Source organism: Lethenteron reissneri, unplaced genomic scaffold, assembly GCF_015708825.2.
Source record: "Lethenteron reissneri isolate LAM-NWPU_2019-01 unplaced genomic scaffold, ASM1570882v1 scaffold_1382, whole genome shotgun sequence".
Classification (NCBI taxonomy): domain Eukaryota; kingdom Metazoa; phylum Chordata; class Hyperoartia; order Petromyzontiformes; family Petromyzontidae; genus Lethenteron; species Lethenteron reissneri.
The window spans coordinates 51,422-65,809 of record NW_026891094.1 but is presented as its reverse complement, the minus strand read 5'-3'; the positions used below and the strand labels follow the sequence as shown (position 1 = coordinate 65,809).

The 14,388-nt window shown below is 55.1% G+C and overlaps 2 protein-coding genes across 4 annotated transcripts; one reads left to right on the top strand and one right to left on the bottom strand.

Moving 5' to 3' along the window:
• Nucleotides 1-4,863: 4,863 nt before the first annotated feature.
• On the bottom strand, nucleotides 4,864-6,800 carry LOC133362139 (tumor necrosis factor receptor superfamily member 6B-like). Of its 2 annotated transcripts, none has more exons than XM_061581099.1 (3): nucleotides 6,329-6,800; nucleotides 5,439-5,657; nucleotides 4,864-5,207 (listed from the first exon to the last, which is right to left on the bottom strand). In XM_061581099.1, exons 1-3 carry the CDS (start codon nucleotides 6,798-6,800, stop codon nucleotides 4,864-4,866), a joined length of 1,035 nt encoding a protein of 344 aa, XP_061437083.1. The 2 variants fall into 2 exon arrangements, with proteins under 2 accessions (XP_061437083.1, XP_061437082.1); XM_061581098.1 differs by having other exon boundaries at nucleotides 5,439-5,805; nucleotides 6,336-6,800.
• Nucleotides 6,801-9,233: 2,433 nt separating this feature from the next.
• Nucleotides 9,234-14,087, top strand: LOC133362135 (N-myc proto-oncogene protein-like). Of its 2 annotated transcripts, XM_061581091.1 has the most exons (4): nucleotides 9,234-9,357; nucleotides 11,063-11,135; nucleotides 11,267-11,775; nucleotides 12,953-14,087. In XM_061581091.1, coding segments are annotated over exons 2-4 (1,197 nt in total). In that variant the 5' UTR covers nucleotides 9,234-9,357; nucleotides 11,063-11,133; the 3' UTR covers nucleotides 13,639-14,087. The 2 variants fall into 2 exon arrangements, with proteins under 2 accessions (XP_061437075.1, XP_061437074.1); XM_061581090.1 differs by having other exon boundaries at nucleotides 9,242-9,357; nucleotides 11,063-11,775.
• Nucleotides 14,088-14,388: the final 301 nt, after the last annotated feature.

Genomic DNA, 14,388 nt, shown 5'->3' with positions numbered 1-14,388 from the left:
CAGCAGCAGCAGCAGCAGCCGATGCTGCCAGCGTGGTCGTCCTGCATGGTTCTCAAGGGGTCTCAGATTCCAGCTGGGCTCTGCAGGACTCTGGCGGGTTCCTCCACCACCTCCACCACCTCCACCACCGTCTCCACCACCTCCTCCTCCACCACCTCCTCCACCTCCTCGTCGCACTACTGCCGCTGGTGCTCACCGGCCTCCCCGAGGACGACTGCTGCTAAGAGGAGCAAAGCGATCTTGCGCGAGAGACGCCGGGTGAGAGGCCACGATCCCCTAGGTTGACTCAGACTAAAATCAAACTTGGGGGGGGGGGGTGACATGGTTCAGCGGTGGCACGTTCGAGATTCGGTTCGGATCTCGCAGGCCACCCCGGCCATTACTGCGGTCATTGTGGTTGCGGGCACGGCATGGCCCAAATCAGCGACATTGTAAACACCGGCGCTGTCCCTGTATCAATGGGGATTGCAGCTGCCAGCGGCAGTCTCCTCCATACTGGCCCGACTGCAGCCCGGGTGTCACGTGGTGACAGCTGCCGCTGGGGGAGGTGGCGGTTGCCCTTTCAAATGTGTAAAGTCGCTTGTCGTCACGTGAAGGGATGTGAAAATCAAATTGTTGTTTAACTTAAAACTCGGATCCATCCATCCGTCCGTGTGTCCATCCTCCCACGTGCCCGTCTCTCTCGCGTTCCGCTAATCTGTCCACGAGTGGGTGCTTTGAGAGACTTTGCGTGATCGTGACCTGCGGTTTGGTCGTTGTTGAACGCGGTACGGGGTGACCAGAGGTCGCAATCGGGTACCCGATACCCGTACCCGGCCGGGTAGGGTATGGGTACTGCCGGGTACGCGTACCCGTTTGTGACCCTGGTGCGGCCGGGTACGGGTAAGGAATCAAAACCCGTTTGCGACCTCTGGGGGTGACACGAGACGGTTGAGTTTGGTAGAGCCGAGTCCTCGCCACGGGGGGGGGGGGGGGGGGGCAGAACGAGTGACATTCACGGCAATGAGAACCACGCTGGCGGCAAAAAAAGTGCGATCGGGAGGCGACTGGCCACCAGCGAGTGAACGGAGTGAATCGGTGATTGCCAGATCGTCGCTTGAACCCTCGTCGCTGCTTCGCTCCGAGCGCCTCGCCCCCGGCTTGACCGCGTGTCCGTGCGTGTCCGTCCGTGCGTGCCCGTGTGCCCTCAGGTGCGTAACCCGAAGCGCATGTTCCAGTGCCTGCGTCAGCTGGTGCCGCTGGAGCTTTCGCACTGCCGCCCGTCGAGCGCGGAGACGCTGCGAGCGACGCTCCGCTACATGCGCCTGCTGCAGGCCGTGCTGGCGGAGACCCCCACGGCGAGCAGCTCCTCCACGTGACGCGGGAGGGGGGGGGGCGCGGTGGTTGACCGACGCCGGAATGCAGCACCCACCCACTGGGCCAGATGCAGGTGCGTGTGAGTACGATGCCAACCGCGCTGATCGGAGATGCGGGAGCAGGGGGTGGGAGGGGGGGAAGGACAAAAACGGTTGTGAATAGATTAGTTTTCAATTTGGATGGTCGTTTCAAAAAGTGCGCGGCTCCCGTGGTGAGCGTTCCAGGCGGCTGCGGAAGTGCGTCTGAAAGCGCCGTGACGATGACGATGATGACGATGATGACGACTATGACGATGATGACGATGACGACGATGATGATGATGACGACGATGACGACGATGACGATGATCACGATGATGATGACGATGATGACGACGATGATGAAGATGATGACGATGATGATGACGATGATGACGATGATGACGATGCGGCGACCGCCGTCTTTGTTTGATTGATAGCCCCTGAAGCCGCCGCCGCTGCTGCCGAGAGGATGAGCCGGAGTCTGCGTGGTGCGGCTGCCCGTCCACGTGGGTGTCGCCTGCAACGGGGGCAGCGCCCAAAGGTCACGAGGTCGTGGCGGCCAATGCCAATCGCCGCACCCTCGTCGATGCCTCCTTCCCTCTGCCGGATCCGACAGCCGACGCGTCCGTGCGGTGACACCGCCGAAGCCAACCGCCTTTCGCTCAAACGACGGCCGCCGGACATGAAACACGAGCGGTGTGGACGGACAGACTTGTCGACCTTCGTTAAGCAATACGAAACATTATTAAAGCACGTGCAAAAACGTCGCCGAGCCTTTGTTTTGTGTATCCAGCACGATGACACGTGCACGCATGTGCACATCGACCGCCCACGTACTCGCTGGGTGGTAGGCAGAGGTCACAACCGGGTACCCGATACTCGTACCCTACCCGATACCCAGCTACGGGTAGCCGTTTGCGACCCTGGTGCGGCCGGGTACGGGTACGGGTAGGCCGTGAGTCACTGGTGAGTAACCGTTTGTCACTCATTTCCCAACGTCTTGTCTCTTCTCACAGTTCAAGTTCCTAGAATCAACCCACCCGCGCCTGCAACACGGCTTCATCCCAGAGGTCGCAATCAGGTACCCGATACCCGTACCCTACCCATACCCGGCCGGGTACGGGTAGCCGGGTATCGGGTACGAGTACGGGTACCCGTTTGCGACCCTGGTGCGGCCGGGTACGGGTACGGAATCAAAACCCGTTTGTGACCCCTGGTGGCTAGGAATTGGTCGGAATGCTCTAAAGCCCTCGCTCTGAGCTCCCAGGCCTGCCACGCAGTGGCGTGGGCACCGTGACGGGTCTTTGACTTCTGTTGAGTGCACGATGCTGCCCCCCGTTGTGTTTCTCTCGTTTGCTTCAGCGCCGTCGCGATGGTTTGGAGTTGTGAGTGCACCGCTGCACTGTCCTCTAGTTTGCCGTTTAAGTTGTGTTCCTTAAATGTTTTATTTCGATTTAAAGCTTTCGTGACTGCAGGGATTCATCTTCTTGGTTCTTTCGGTAAAGTCGTCACGTAGAAGGGAAATAATAAAATAATAAATCATAATAAAATTATTCTCACGACGTTTCGGCCACAACGCAAGCAGCGGTCCTCAGGTGAAGAACAGGTCTGTCGGAAAGACAGCGTCTGAATGAAACACCACCAGGCTTGGAGTGTATATTTAAGCTGGGTTGGAGGGGGAAGAGCGCCTTGACAAAAAAATTACTGGGGGCCTCACAGTACCTGTCGCCCAGGGGCTACGGGGGGGGGGGGTGTGGGGGCTGTTCTTCTAAGGGCACGGGAAGGGTGCGGGTCAAGAGGTCACGTGGGGCGCAGTCACGTGTCTACCCCACCTGGCAATCTTCCCATCAGCATCAGGGCCCCTGACTTCTCATCGTGAACTGTCGGGGGGCCCGCCACGACTCTACGGACACTGCCTCTCCTCCCTCTCTCTCTCTCTCTGGTAGAGTTGGAGGGGGTGGGGGTGGCTTCAGGACGACCGCAATCCTTTGCAGGACAATGTAATGACTGTGCAGGCGTTGCGTTGAGTTTGGTCAGGGCAGCACGGCGATGAGGGATGATAACCGATGGACGCAGATGGAGCGATAAGATCGGAGCTCATGGGCAGAAAAACCTCGGTGGCTTTTTGGCATCTCAGCTATGATTGAAGGGAGGCTTTGAGCCAGCAGTGGGTAGAGCATAGCTGATGGCATATTTGCGGATTTCGATTCGCTCTAAACTGCTGAGGAATTTTGAACGCGTATCCATTTTATGCAACTTTTATTTAAAGGTTTAAACAGTCAACACGTAACCAAACGTGGTAATTACAAAACCACATTTTACATTCCAAAAGAAGTCATTAACCAGTCCCCCAGTAGTTGACATTGGAGGTGCATTACGCTCTGCTCCAGAAATGTTTCTCTCAAAATCTTAACAACGAAATATTTTTGTTATTTTTGTTTTCACTTTTCCGGGAACCATTTTGACAAACCACATCCTCATTTATCCTTATTGGTCCTTATTTTGTCCAACGATATTTTTGTATAAAGCTCTCATCGGATTGATTGTAAGGATATATGGGTGCAATAAACATAGTGATGGAATAAAATAAACAAATAGGATTTACCCTTTCTGAGGTGTTAAGAGGTTCAAACACCAAATGGACCCCTATCACAAGGCATCCAGTCTGCACTAACCACACAGACTTGCGGTAAACCGTTGAAACAAATATACTTCGGTAATGTATGCATCGTCCTTTAAACCGATTGGCCTATACAACAACATGGATTCTTATGATGAGTGTATCACGTTCGAGTTGCGGTGCCTTCTGCTCATAATTCCTAACTCCAAGCCAGCACAGTAACATTCTGTTAAACATCGAGAGGCCTGGTCGTAGGAGAGACTGTGAACACTGCTGAAATGTTCTCTCTTCACGTGAATCAACATCCAAATCGGAGACTTTTGTAGCATTTTAGCTGTCACAGTGTTCGCTGTTCGTAACGACACCGTACTCTTCTGCACCTCACGGCAGGGCAAATTGTCTGAAATGTTCAGCGGTTAAGGTTTCAGTCGTGAGGGAGTGTCTGTTAATATTTTCGGCTTATTAAAGTTATTCACTGTTCTTGGTTCTTTCGGTAAAGTCACGTAGAAGGGAAATAATAAAAAAATTTAATAATAAAAAAAGATAAAAAATAAAGCATAAATGTTTTCTATTTATTTATTTTATTATTTCCCTTCTACGTGACTTTCCCGAAAGAACCAAGAAGATGAATCCCTGCAGTCACGAAAGTCCCCTAGAAGGGAAATAATAAAATAAAACATAAAAAAGTTATATAATAATATATTTCATTATGCTTAATTTCTAATATTTTCTTATTTTAATTATTTATAATAATATATTTTATTATATTTTTATTATTTTGTTATTTCCATTCTACGTGACTTTACCGAAAGAACCAAGAAGATGGACGTCCTCAAAGGCCCTTCCCCCCATCTTGTTCGACCACGTTCAGTCCGCCGCCGCCGCCGTCGCCGCGTGCATTCTCACCGACCCTCCTGGCGACGCTCCCTTTGCGCAAACCCCCAGCAGCATCTCCAGCTGCCTCTCCAACCTCCTCGCCCGCTTCGTCTCGTTCCCCCCACGCTGCCTGCGCCCTTCCCGCTGCCGCCGCCGCCGCCTCGCGGCACCGGCCAGAAGCTTCCAGATGTAGGCGGCCTCCTTCGTGTCGTGGTGGGCCAGGCACGGCAGAATCAGGTGACGGACGCTGTCCACGAATCGCAGGGTCGCGTCCACGCACGCGTACTCCGGCTGGGGCGGCGGGTTAGACGGTGGAGGCTCGGCACCATCTTCCCCTGCGGAGGGAAGAGAGGTGACGCGTCTTGCTACCGGCATACGACGTTTCAATTGCAACACAAGCAATCGTCATCAGGTGTAAATGAAATGAAATGACCCAGTGTGGCATCCACTGCCCTCCGAAGCCAGCAGCTGCTTCTCCGACTATGCCATCGATCTACGGTTGCCGCTAAAACGATACGTCCGTATGAAACACGTGAACGGGAGTGCGGTCATTGCAAGCGGCTCACCTGCCGGCCTCGCGTCCCCATGCTCCCGACTCCGCACGGACGCCCGTCGCTCGTGGCAGGACCAGCAGAGCGCGTTGTGCGTGGAGGCTCCGGGCAGCAGCTGCACGGAGCCCGGAGTGAGGCAGTTTGCGTGCGGGCGGCACGTGGCATTCGCCGATACCTCCGTGGAGAAGAATCCCCAAGGGCACGGGGCGCAGTGCGTGTCTTTGTGCGGGGATCCTGCGGAACGCGGAGGTGCGTGCCGAGAAGAGCGTGAGATGGGGGGTGCACGGGCAGACAGAGAGAGAGAATGTAGAGATGCGTAGAGAGAGAGAAAGATGAGAAGAGAATAGGCATTGATTGGCGCTGGGAGATGGCTGGGAGATAGCTGGGCGATGGGAAAGTGGTGATAAGATTCCCCGACTTGACGACTAAATACATTTACAAATGACACATTTATAAATAACGCGACCTAACCCAAGAACCTTTATTATGAACAAATGAATGATCATCAGACGGATGCATGTAGGAACCAATTAATGTCTGAGTGGGGTAGAAAGCTCGTGCTGGGCACGCAGAAGCTCTATCCCGATGGGCAACTGGTGATTGGAGCCAACAGAACAAATGAAATAATGCGCAAATGATTTCACCTCTCCACGAATGAATAGGTCATGTGCACTCGCGCCTTTAGCGAGGACATCCTACCCGTGCATGTACGCGCCGAGCGACATGCAGCACCAAGTACTACAATGAATGAAGAATGCATGAATGGGGAGTGTGGGCGTTCGTGCATTTTTGTTGATGGGGGAGGTCACGGGGAAGGAACTGTCATCGATTCAACTAATTAAATAAGACGCAATAATTGAGTAGCGTCTTGGTACGAGCGAATCGATCGCCGAATGAACCGCAACGACACACGTGGTGTATCCGCCCCCCGTGCGTGCCTTTGGTGACGACGCCGTGCCCGGCGGCGCAGCTTCTGTGCGGCACGCAGAACTCCTGCAGCAGAAAGGTGCCCGGCTCGCACTCGCACACGCGGTCGTGCGTGGGGCTGCATTCCTTCGCGAGCCGCTGACCCTCCTTGCACCCCGGGCCGCAGTAGAGACACCGGTCCAGGGAGTTCCAGAACTGGGTGTAGTGGCGTGGCGGGCACCGAGTGCAACGTGACTCCACGTCGGACGCGTCCTCCAGCTGCTGCTGCTGCCCCTCCTCGGCCTTCGTGGAACACGTCAGCGAGACGTGGTGGCCCGGGGGACACAGCCCGCACGGATGGGACGGAGAAGGCTTCTTCGCGTCGTCTGCCGACACCGTCGACGCCGCTGCCGCCCCCGTCGTCGCCACCAGCAGCATTGTCGCGATGACGGTGGTCATCGTCGTCGTCATTGTCGCTGGCGTAGCCCCGACGCGACCTGCGAAGGGGGGTGCGGGAGGAGCGCGCACGGTTGTGTTCAAGCGCAGGTGGGAGACGTGACGTTGTCGGTGCATAGTCACGCGACCGGCGAGAGATGGCCGTGGATTGGGGAGAGGTCTTCATTTCCGCGGAGGATCGAGCGTGGTTGACGACAACGACGACGACGATGTGGAGATCAGCAGGCAGGAGGTATCGCCGGCCATTCGATCAGCAGCGGCAGAGAGACGCAACGAAACGAAGGGAAAACGACCGAATTCAAGCGCGAGTTCACAGTCGATGGGGATAAAAAATGACACGAATGATCCATTCTTCTGGAATCTTCTCAACACAATCGGATCGTGGTGGGAGGGGATGGGAGGACGGGGGTCTTGGGAGTGCGAGGATGCATGCTGAGTGGATCATGGCACCACCAGTGCCACATCCTGCCGCACAGACACATCAACACTGCACCATAGACTCAACACTGCACCATAGACTCAACACTGCACCATAGACTCAACACTGCACCATAGACTCAGCACTGCACCATAGACTCAGCACTGCCCATAGACTCAACACTGCACCATAGACTCAACACTACACCATAGACTCAACACTGCACCATAGACTCAACACTGCACCATAGACTCAACACTGCACCATAGACTCAACACTGCCCATAGACTCAACACTGCACCATAGACTCAACACTACACCATAGACTCAACACTGCACCATAGACTCAACACTACACCATAGACTCAACACTGCCCATAGACTCAAGACTGCCGCATAGACTCAACACTGCACCATAGACTCAACACTGCTACCCATAGACTCAACACTGCACCATAGACTCAACACTGCACCATAGACTCAGCACTGCACCATAGACTCAACACTGCCCATAGACTCAACACTGCACAATAGACTCAACACTACACCATAGACTCAACACTGCACCATAGACTCAACACCGCCCATAGGCTCAACACTACCCATAGACTCAACACTGCACCATAGACTCAACACTGCACCATAGACTCAACACTGCCCATAGACTCATCACTGCACCACAGACTCAACACTGCCCATAGACTCAACACTGCACCATAGACTCAACACTACACCATAGACTCAACACTGCACCATAGACTCAACACTACACCATAGACTCAACACTGCCCATAGACTCAACACTGCACCATAGACTCAACACTGCACCATAGACTCAACACTGCCCATAGACTCATCACTGCACCACAGACTCAACACTGCCCATAGACTCAACACTGCACCATAGACTCAACACTACACCATAGACTCAACACTGCACCATAGACTCAACACTACACCATAGACTCAACACTGCCCATAGACTCAACACTGCACCACAGACTCAACACTGCCCACAGACTCAACACTGCACCATAGACTCAACACTGCACCATAGACTCAATACTGCACCATAGACTCAACACTGCCCATAGGCTCAACACTGCACCATAGACTCAACACTGCCCACAGACTCAACACTGCACCATAGACTCAACACTGCACCATAGACTCAATACTGCACCATAGACTCAACACTGCCCATAGGCTCAACACTGCACCATAGACTCAACACTGCCCACAGACTCAACACTGCACCATAGACTCAACACTGCCCATAGGCTCAACACTGCACCATAGACTCAACACTGCACCATAGACTCAACACTGCACCATAGACTCAGCACTGCCCATAGACTCAACACTACCATAGACTCAACACTGCACCATAGACTCAACACTGCACCATAGACTCAACACTGCACCATAGACTCAGCACTGCCCATAGACTCAACACTACCATAGACTCAACACTGCACCATAGACTCAACACTGCACCATAGACTCAACACTGCACCATAGACTCAGCACTGCCCATAGACTCAACACTACCATAGACTCAACACTGCACCATAGACTCAACACTGCACCATAGACTCAACACTGCCACCCATAGACTCAACACTGCACCACAGACTCAACACTACACCATAGACTCAACACTACCCCATAGACTCAACACTGCACCATAGACTCAACACTGTACAATAGACTCAACACTATACAATCCTAAAATATAATCTTCATCTACCAACTGTGCTTTAAACGAAAAAAAACTGACAATGTATTATTTCCTACACAGATATAAACTAATGCACCGCGTTGTTCACGCTTGACATCTCACTGTGCAGTCCAGTGTCTCGTGACTCACCCACGCGGCCTGTACCACCGCGGTGGATGTTGAGGGGGGGGGGAGAGGCGGTGCCCTCCCGGCCAATGGGCCGCGGCGCTCACCAGCTCCACTGCGAGATGGGCTCGCCCAAGTTCCCTCCCCCCCCACCCCCTCCACTTGGTGGCGGAGTCCGACCACCCGCCCTGCCCCCACCCCAATGGAGGCTTCTTTCTCCACCACCACAGCTGCTGCTGCTGCCGGCGGCGGCGGCTTCGTGGCATTGCTGGCGTCTCTGTGACCCCCCCTCGTCCTGCCCCTTGACCGTGAGTAGCCCCCCCCCACCATCACTCGTCACCCCGAGTCCACCAGCCACTTGGGGGTGGACTTCACTGGGAGCGGCTCTACAGCTCCTGCTCTGACGCCGACTTCTCCCGTCACTTACGGCAGCTCAGCGAAGCGTCTCATCGTCATCGTCGTCATCATTGTAATCTGTGTGTGTCACGCTGTGTGTGTGTGTCACCCTGTGTGTGTGTGTGTGTCACGCTGTGTGTGTGTCACGCTGTGTGTGTGTGTGTCACGCTGTGTGTGTGTGTGTCACCCTGCGTGTGTGTGTCACCCTATGTGCGTGTGTGTCACGCTGTGTGTGTGTCACGCTGTGTGTGTGTCACCCTGTGTGTGTGTCACCCTGCGTGTGTGTGTCACCCTGCGTGTGTGTGTCACCCTGTGTGCGTGTGTCACCCTGTGTGTGTCACCCTGTGTGCGTGTGTGTCACCCTGTGTGCGTGTGTGTCACCCTGTGTGTGTGTCTCACCCTGTGTGTGTGTGTCTCACCTGTGTGTGTGTGTGTCACCCTGTGTGTGTGTGTGTCACCCTGTGTGTGTATGTCACCCTGTGTGTGTGTCTCACCCTGTGTGTGTGTCTCACCCTGTGTGTGTGTGTGTCACGCTGTGTGTGTGTGTGACGCTGTGTGTGTGTCACGCTGTGTGTGTGTATGTCACCCTGTGTGTGTCACCCTGTGTGTGTATGTCACCCTGTGTGTGTGTCACCCTGTGTGTGTCACCCTGTGTGTGTGTCACCCTGTGTGCGTGTGTGTCACCCTGCGTGTGTCACCCTGTGTGTGTGTCACCCTGTGTGTGTGTCACCCTGTGTGTGTGTCACCCTGTGTGTGTCATGCTGTGTGTGTGTGTGTGTGTCACCCTGTGTGTGTGTCACGCTGTGTGTGTCACGCTGTGTGTGTGTCACCCTGTGTGCATGTGTGTGTCACCCTGTGTGTGTGTGTCACCATGTGCGTGTGTGTCACCCTGTGTGTGTCACGCTGTGTGTGTGTGTCACCCTGTGTGTGTGTGTCACCCTGTATGTGTCACCCTGTGTGTGTGTCACGCTGTATGGGGAGCGGTAGTGTAGCGGTTAGCGTGCTGCGCTATGAACCTGGCGACCCGGGTTCGATTCCTGCTCACGGCCAACATCAGACGATTGTCTGAACCGGTCCCGGGCCTTCCCTAGGTCGACTCAGCCTCAAATGAGTACCTGGTGCGGTGTGTAAACATTGCCACTAGGGAGACAAAGGCGGTCGGGCGTGGTGCTGGCCACCCACCCCCTCGTGTACCGTTCCGGCCTTCATAGGTGCTTGCTAACAGCACTTGCCCCTACAGTCTGTTAAGGCTATATGGGGGATCTTTGTGTGTCACCCTGTGTGTGTATGTCACCCTGTGTGTGCGCTCCCTCTTGCGTCCCAAGTATTCACTACACAATAAAAATTCTCACGACGTGTCGACTGCAACACGAAACGTCGTGAGAATTGTTATTGTTTTATATTTTTATTATTTTATTGTTTCCCTTCTACGCGACTTTACCGAAAGAACCAAGAAGATGAATCCCTGCAGTCACGAAAGCTTTAAATCGAAATTTAACGTCCCGGAGATGAATGAAATTGAGCTGTGGATGAGTAACAGCGCCACTTACGACTCTGTGTGGTGTTTGCTCGCTTTGTTAACGACGCTGCTTTCTTTATTGTTTGCTGTTGTTACAGGCGAGCCCGGCGGCCCCCTGCAGAAGAAGTAAACAAGACGCAACAACAACAGGGAGGAGGGTGGTGGTGGAATGTAAACAAGAACAACAACCCCTACCCGCCACCACGCGGCGTGTTGTCGCGTGACGAAAGTAGCAGCAGCGTCATCATCATCACCACGTGTAGCAGCAGCGTCGTCATCATCCACGCAATGTCTGCCGGCAGGGATGACTCCTCCTCCTCCTCGACCTTCTACAACGGCGAGGAGTTGCACAGCGACTGGCACCAGTCCACGCTGCCCAGCGAGGACATTTGGAAGAAGTTTGAGCTCCTGCCCCCCGCGCTGGACGGAGCGAACTCAACGCCAACGCCGCCGCCCTCGGGCGATCCGAGCCGCGAAGGCGGCGAAGTGGCGAGCCGCGGCCACGTCTGGGACCCCGCCGGCGGCAGCGGCGTGGGAGCCGTGGGAGTAATGCTGCTGCGGGACTGCATGTGGAGCAGCGCCGCCTCCTCGGCCAGAGCCACGCCGGGGCGGCTGGCGCCCGCCGACAAGTCGGCGCCGCCGCCGCCCGCGGTCTCCCGCGCCGTGCCGAGCCCCGCGGCCGCCGCGGTGCCCGCCGAGATGCTGCCCTTTGAGCCGGGAGGGCGGCACCTGCCGGCCGAGGGGCGGGAGGATGGGGAGACTGTCGTGGGCGGGGCGATGTCTCCCGGCAACGAGACGCGCAGTGATTCGGGTGAGACTTGCACGCTGTTTTGCGTGTTTCTTTATTCGGTCGTGTTTAGCGCGGTCGTGCCTTTTGTTTTTTTCGGTCAAGTCACGCAGGTCAAACATGAAATTAATCACGACGTTTCGGAGGCAACTCGAGCTTCCATCTTCAGGTGGAACAGTTACAGCAAAATCACCGTATCAAGTGAAGCGAGCTCTGAGAGACACGAGATTACATAGAGGTTAAGAGGGGGGGGTGGAGCCTAACCCCGAACCCTGACCCCTAACCCCTAACCCCTAACCCCTGACCCTAACTCTAACCCCTACCCTAACCCCTGACCCCTAACCCCTGACCCTAACCCTAACCCCTAACCCTGCAGTGAACTGTGAGGCTGCTAAAGTTGGTCAATGACATCCTTCCAAAAAGTATGGATCCTTGCAGTCACGAAAACTTCTCGAATTAGCTTGTTCATCTTCGTTTACAACAAACTTACAGTTGTCAAGCTCACTACACGAATGTTGCGTGTGTACATTTCAACAGGTCCTGTACCTGTGTAATGGGTTCCGGAGACACTTGTAGAAGTAACTTCTTTATTACAATACAACACCTCAACAGTGCTGATACTCTGTTATAGCCTAGGTACACAGCCTAGGTACACAGCCTAGATACACTACTCTGGCTACGCTCTGGGGTCCTCTGGCTACAATTACCCTAGGGGAGCTACCTGACCCAACCCAGCCACGGTGGGGGGGTCTGGACTCGGAACTTGCCCTTACAAGGACGTAGAGCCGGGAGTCCCAGAGTCCCACCACTGGCCCTCACAGCATCCCGGCCCTTACAAGGACAAGCGGGACGAGGGGGTACAGGGTCCTAAGCTGGCTGGCTGGCGGGTCTTGACCTGCGACTGGCCCCGATCGTCCAGGGAGCTGCCCTTTTATGCCTCGTGCCCAACGAGGGGTGGGGCTGTGTGTGCCCCCAGATATCCCACAGAGCACACACAGCCCCCCTGTTGGTGGTGCCAAGGGGCTTAACTGTCTGGGCTGCCTGGGATCCTAGCGCCTGGCACCGAGGGCTTCTCTGTCTAGGGTCCCAGAGCCCCCAGCAGCTCCTCCCCTCTTCTGGCACTACACCTGCGCAGTTTAGGTTTATAATGTTGCATTTTTCTACATTGCGTTGCTGACGTATACGTGTTTCCCTTCTGCAGACAATGACGACGACGCGGAAGATGGAGAGATTGACGCGGTGACCGTGGAGAAGTGGAGCCACGCCAAAGCGAGCGTGGCGCTACGCGCCGTGCACAACACAAACACGGCCCCCCTGTACAACGACAACAACCGGCGGCAGCGGCGGCAGCAGCGGCGGCGACTCGCCCCGCCGGCGTCCACGCCGCCCGTGCACCAGCAGCAGCACAACTACGCCGCCCCCTCGCCGCCTGCGCGCGGGGCGAAGACGCCGCCCCCGCCGGCGCCGCGGGGATCCGCGCGGAGCCGGGGCGCCGCCGGCGGGGCCGGCTCGTCCCGCGCCGTCTCGACGGGGAGCGGCGGTGGCCCTCGGAGCTCCGGCGGCTCGGAGGGGCTTGGCGAGCGGCACAACGACCAGGAGCGTCGGCGGCGCGACTCCATCAAGAAGGGTTTCCAGTGGCTGCGCAGCGGCATACCGGAGCTGGCGCACGACGAGAAGGCGGCCAAGGCGCAGATCCTGAAGCGCGCGATAGAATATTCGCGCACCCTGAAGCGCGAGGAGGAGAGACTCAAGGCGGAGAAGCGGCGCGAGCAGATTCGACGTCGGGAGCTGCTGGCGAGGCTGGAAACCCTGAAGAACTCGTTGGCCGAGCGGTCTCCATTTGCATCTCGTTTAAAGACTTTAAACCGAAAGTTACTTTTGTTTTGATATTGGACGAAAGCCTCTGGCGACCGGCACAGTTGAGCCTCTTTGCCATTGAGTGGTATTATGCACCGTGACCTCGTTTGCAACGTAATGCCTCTGAATATTTGACTGCCAAGGTTTGAGTTGATGGGAATGGTAAGTTGTACCTCAATAGACATTTCTGCACAAATGATGCTTCAATGTGGCAAATACTGCCATTAATGCTGTTCCATGGCGATTTTCACTTTTGATTTTTTTAATTTTTTCATATAAAACATGGAAAATGTAGGCACCAAAAGTTGTTACGTAATTACCCAGGGTTTTTGTAAGATTTAGCGCGAGTAACTTTTTGAACAAAGTTGTTCCTGTCAATAGTGCAAAAGTTACATTTAGTAACCTTTTTTGAATGTCCCTTAAACAAGGGGTGTTGTTGCTTACTTTGCATCGCTGATAAACTCGGTCTTTTTGCCGTTGAGCTCAAAGCGGCCTTAGCAGCTGCGAAGCGTTCGTTGCAGCACTTTGTGTACCTCGCTGTATCTTTATCTCTTATTGGAACGTAAATAAAGCCCACAAGACACCAAGTGCCTCGTGCGTGATTGTGTTGCACCCTGTTGCACCCTTCACTTGCTAACGCGCGGATGTAGAAGGGACCTTGGCCAAGTTGCACGTGTCGGCATCTCAGGCGCCGGCAGCATCGAGCTGCTGCACCAGCTTCTAGCGCAGTCTCGCCTCGCGCTTCACGCGCCCCACTCTGGTGGGATGTTGGCCCATTCT

Coding starts and splice junctions, on each gene's coding strand:
- LOC133362139 (XM_061581098.1), bottom strand. CDS start 6,800: ATGACGACGACGATGACCACCGTCATCGCGACAATGCTGCTGGTGGCG. Junction 5,806..6,335: donor ACGGGGGGCGGATACACCAC/GTGTGTCGTTGC, acceptor CCCATCGCCCAG/CTATCTCCCAGCCATCTCCC. Junction 5,208..5,438: donor TGGGGACGCGAGGCCGGCAG/GTGAGCCGCTTG, acceptor TTCCCTCCGCAG/GGGAAGATGGTGCCGAGCCT.
- LOC133362135 (XM_061581090.1), top strand. CDS start 11,253: ATGTCTGCCGGCAGGGATGACTCCTCCTCCTCCTCGACCTTCTACAAC. Junction 11,776..12,952: donor CGAGACGCGCAGTGATTCGG/GTGAGACTTGCA, acceptor TCCCTTCTGCAG/ACAATGACGACGACGCGGAA.